This window comes from Nuphar pumila, chromosome 2 (assembly GCF_984573655.1).
Source record: "Nuphar pumila chromosome 2, dmNupPumi1.hap1.1, whole genome shotgun sequence".
Taxonomy (NCBI): domain Eukaryota; kingdom Viridiplantae; phylum Streptophyta; class Magnoliopsida; order Nymphaeales; family Nymphaeaceae; genus Nuphar; species Nuphar pumila.
The window spans coordinates 107,449,217-107,454,190 of record NC_143250.1 but is presented as its reverse complement, the minus strand read 5'-3'; the positions used below and the strand labels follow the sequence as shown (position 1 = coordinate 107,454,190).

The window sequence follows — 4,974 nt, the reverse complement described above, 5'->3', positions numbered from 1 at the left end:
CTCAAAAGATTTTTTTACTCTTTACCCTTTTTATTGTTTTCTTTTTTCCTTGACTCTTCGCATCCGTTCTTTAGTCTTGGGCTCTTTTCCCTTTTCCTGAGCTTCGCCCTCTTATTCGCTACTTTATCAGCGGCCTCTTTTCTGCTGAAAGCTCTTTTCAACTTTGGCTGCAGAATGGTTTGGTGGGTGTGAGTGAAGATGGGCCTCTAGGCTCTAACCAGGAGGGATCATTGCAATAGCGGCCATGGAGACCAAGAAGCTTCACAACAAAGAGAAGAAGTCCAAGAGAAAAGAGGTCTCTCTCTCTCTCTATAGAAAGATGCCCCATCTTATGCGTTTCACATGGCTGAGTGGCGTGACTGGCTGGGGCTTGAGATGCATCATGCACCACCTTTGACGTTGGCAATACTTATGCCCCACTTGGGTTTTGTATCTTTCCTTCCATTTTGTCTCTTCTCTTCCCTACATCACCCGTTTTAGATGTTTATTATTTGCGGTGTTAGCTGAGAGGTTATTAAATTTGTGCCATATTTAGCTGCAATCTCCGTTTACTAGCTAACTGTTACTTTTTACTGCTTTTTATTTCTTAAATTACATTAAGAAGCAACAGTGATAATGGTCTTTGATAACTCGATAGATTGATGAGTTTTTCTTATAATGAAACTAGAAGTGTGGCTGCCAACTTTATAAATTGATTTTTATTACCAGAAATTAAGAATCATTTCTATGTTTTTCCTCTTTTTCTTGGCTAACCTCTTTTATCGTTGGAGTCTCAACGTTCCTATGCTATAGTGTTTCTTATTCAGTGTATCTATTGTAACAGATGATCACATAATATGCATGTAAATCAGAGGAGTTCATCGATTGCCTAACTTTATAGACTCCGAATTTACAATGTGTTCCAGCAGAACGACAGTACAACACTGTTGTTTTGCAGAAATAAACTAGTTTTATGTTTCGACAAGCTAAACTGAAACAGAAGTGTGAATTGAGTTAAAATGAATCAGGAGACTGAATTATAATTTAATTCGTGCACACCCACCTTCATGTTCATTACAAATGAACTAGATCTAAGTTGGGAAACTATTTCTTTGTTCTGAGTATTGTGCAATTTCAGTCTTACTTGGCTTCTAGTTAAATAGAAAGAGAACAAGTGACTTGGACGAGGTTCTCTTGCCCTAAGCATCCACACTGAGACCGAATACCCTTTTTTACAGAGTATAAATGATCAAGTTGAATTTATGGAGCCACCACCTTCCTAGCAAATAGCCATGTTATAGGATCCTGGAGATATTAGACCATAAATTTCTGGGAAATCCCTCTTTGAAACAGTATCTTGTCTAGCATGCTACAAGGTATGGAACACAGCCATTAGGTCTGTTTCATACTCATTCAGGATCAGTTATTGGCACCTTGAATTCATTTTACAGGGTAAAGTTTGTGTAGGGTTTCAAATTTATAGTTGCTACGGCTTGGTGGTTCCTCTGATTGTAAAGGAACTCTAATATATAAAGGGGACTGGCTTCCAATACTATGGCTGTCGCTTTTGTCAAAAACAAGATATGCTACATTTTGCTATTTCTTTTTTTGCTGTGGTTAGGTATTTGTTCGGTGGTGGCTTATAGTGTTGGTGTAGGACTGAGAGGCCAATTAATGGGCAATTAAAGTTTGTACTTTATATTGGAAGCAACTCACTTTTTTTCCACGATTGATGATTGCACTTTCATGACAAAAAGGTTAGCCTACTTTATGTGTCTGGGATCATCTTGTATATAGATGTGGATGGCGTACTATATAATATGCGTGTGTGCAGGTTTTGGCATGGTGGTATATTTAGCATTTGATTAGATTTTCCTTTATTTATTTCCTTTTTTTCGTTTATAATCTTATTCCCCTATATAAGATTGAAGCTATGTGGGCACTGTTTCTGTGCTTGTTATTTTAGTTGAATTTTATGATTATGGTTACTTTGTTGTTGTCATTTTTTGTTACAGGTGATTGCATGGCAGATTTATCATTCTACTGACAACATTATTGTTAGACATTGTTGTACTAGCTAAATCAGCATTTAGCAGTAGGCATAATCTGATGTAGGGTATGTGTGATTCGAGTAGGTTCTGGAAAAGAGAAAGGCGATTGATGGTATAATAAAAGCTGCATCAGTGGAAGCCGACCATCTTGCTTCTTTTCCACCCTTTCGGAAGTTTGATAGGAATGGTAAGTTTTAATACTCAATGGGAAATCATTATTTTATTGTGGCTTCAATAAACTCCACACTGTACATATTCGGGGGAATAGTTTTATTCTATCATAAAGTTCGGAAAAAGAATCCAAGAATCCTTGGGTAAACTATCTGGTTATCTGACCATCAAATTCAGAACCCCATCATCATATTGTATTGTAACCAACTTTTTTGTTGTTTTGTTTTCATTCTTCTCACATCATGCCCATCCAGCTGCTTTAGTAGTTTGTGTTTGAGATCAAATGGAAAAAGAAGAAAAGAAAATAAAGAACCAAGATATCTTTTTTTTTTCCTCTTTGCAATCTGTCTTATCCCTTCTGTTTGTTGGTTCAAAAATCATGTGAATTTGTTCGTCATTTTAGTCATTTCAGCTTTAGTGTCAAAGTACTAAATCCTAAGTTTACTAGTGTACACGGCATCATAATAATGTTCCAAACTTATCATATATCCAGGACTTTCAGTATATTTGGAGTCAGGATCTGGTGAGCAGCTTTCTTCTCCAATGAAAAAATATATTCAGAGTCTTTTAAAGGTACTAATACTACTATTCTCACTTTAGCTTATCCATAAAACTGGCGATGAAATTCTTAGTCTAACTCATTTAAATAGTAGTCTCAGAACTCATTTAAATAGTAGTCTCAGCCTAAGTTATTGCAGTTTTTTTGATCAGGCTAACATGGAAGGTCCATATGGACCAGAATGGCCAGCTGAGGAGAAGATCAAGCGCAGAGAAATGGTTGCACCTGAAGCACATTACATATTTGTCCGAAGAGGTTGTGGAACAGACTTGAAGGAGATTGTGAGAAATGATTCAGAAGAATGTCAAATCCACTGGATGGGAGACGGAGACCCAGTCGTTGGTTTTGTGCAGTATCGCTTTATTGCGGAGGAGGAAATACCTGTTGTATATGTTTATGAACTTCAGTTGGAGCCTTGCGTGCAAGGGAAGGGGTTAGGCAAGTTCCTAATGCAACTCATTGAGCTTATTGCTCGAAAGGTGAAAATTGCTTCATATGATTTTTCATAAGTTGATTTCCATTGTGTATGTAACTGGGAATAAGTCACCTTCAGCATATTCGCAGACTTACTTGGCATTGCCTTTTTAATGTAATGATTTACATTTGGTGTTTTGCTAGAACTTTGCATGGTCGTTTTGAACATATAAGCAGAATCAGACACTTTCCTTTTCCATCTACAGAATCATATGGGTGCTGTTATGCTCACTGTTCAGAAGGCAAATGTGTCGGCCATGCATTTCTATATAAGCAAGCTCAGGTAACAAATAATGGACTTGATACGTAATCATACTAACCTTTGGCTGTTCGATATTAGTAACAGAATGTGAACGTTTGTTTTGTCTTTAAGGACTAATGACTATGTTTTAACAGATATGCAATTTCGGCTATTTCACCTTCACGAGTTGATCCTTTGGTGTGTAACCCTTCAACCACTTGAGGAACTTGATGCTTAATAATGGCTATTATGTTCTGTTAGCGTGTACATTTTATCTTAGGTTCTGCCTTGTTGCCCCTATCTTCTTTAATGGTTTACATGATTTTGTTTCCAGATAGGAATTGAGAAGAGTTATGAGATATTGTGCAAAACATTCCATCCTGAAGCCAAAGAAAAATTAGAGGTATGCTATTATGCATTATTCCATCAGGGGGCGGGGAAAAGGAAACTGTGAAAGCATGCTGATTTAACAATCTCCTTTCGGATGTTCATGATTTTTTGTCCAGGAAAACAACTGTACAGGCGAAGCACCATGTTGATCCTAATGCTGCAGCATGGGCATCTCAGATGTTATGCTTTACTAGGTGTTAGATACATGTGAAGATTTTGAGTTTTTACTAATGGCATTTATTATTTTCCACTGCTATATGTATATTATTAGTTTCAATCTGGGCTAAATCTTGTTTTACCTGAAGGAATTAGCCCGTTCACATGAAATGAATATTCCATACAATTATGATTAGGAACGTAACCGACTGACATGATATCTGTTCATGTATATGTTTGTGGCAATGTATGTGATTTTGGATGTTTGCCTGATTTAAAAGATTAACCCTCCCACATTGCTGTTATTATTTATTTCAGCTGATGGTTTTCATGCTATGGCTGATAAGATTTATGAATAAATCATGGATGGAGGAGGTATTAGTTTAATATTTGCCATACCAAATACTATGTACTTGAACCCAAAACTATAATTTTGTCATGCCTGAAAAGTGTTTCTATTGCATGGTGGGATCTACTGAGGTCTGCCCACTCCTGCCTCAATTCTCATTCAGTGGCAGTACTCTGTGTCAATGAGATAGAAGAGTTATAGGTGGCGGACTTGTTGCCGCATTGTGGAGAAATCAAAGGAAAGAATTGGTAGAGAATGGAAGTTCAAACCTGGTCTCCATCAGTAAACTAGTTCCTATCAAACCAGATAATGAGTTTTAGCAGTTTTAGCTCATTACGGGGAAAGAAAACGTCTTAACTGCAAAGGATGAATTGAACAAAGCAGTCTGAAGTAGACATTGATTCCTTTGATCCTTTCCTTCCACATCCAGACCAAAGTTTGTATCCGATATTTTTGTAAACGTGTCATTTGGGATGAGTTTCACAAAAACGGGGCAATCGTCCATGCCAAAGCTCACACTTTGTACAAAAATAAACCGATGAGCGTTACATCTATCCACCAAGTTGACGATGACTTGAAGAAACTGCTTTAGATCAAAACTAGT

General features: G+C 37.2%; 1 protein-coding gene across 1 annotated transcript; it reads left to right on the top strand.

Annotated features, from left to right (window-relative positions):
- Positions 1-244: 244 nt before the first annotated feature.
- Positions 245-4,277, top strand: LOC149846609 (Acyl-CoA N-acyltransferases (NAT) superfamily protein). The gene is made up of 8 exons (XM_089991823.1): positions 245-295; positions 2,115-2,217; positions 2,695-2,774; positions 2,913-3,239; positions 3,441-3,517; positions 3,631-3,673; positions 3,810-3,878; positions 3,982-4,277. Exons 1-8 carry the CDS (start codon positions 245-247, stop codon positions 4,012-4,014), a joined length of 783 nt encoding a protein of 260 aa, XP_089847949.1. The 3' UTR covers positions 4,015-4,277.
- Positions 4,278-4,974: the final 697 nt, after the last annotated feature.

Coding starts and splice junctions, on each gene's coding strand:
- LOC149846609 (XM_089991823.1), top strand. CDS start 245: ATGGAGACCAAGAAGCTTCACAACAAAGAGAAGAAGTCCAAGAGAAAA. Junction 2,218..2,694: donor TCGGAAGTTTGATAGGAATG/GTAAGTTTTAAT, acceptor TCATATATCCAG/GACTTTCAGTATATTTGGAG. Junction 3,674..3,809: donor CTTCACGAGTTGATCCTTTG/GTGTGTAACCCT, acceptor TTTTGTTTCCAG/ATAGGAATTGAGAAGAGTTA.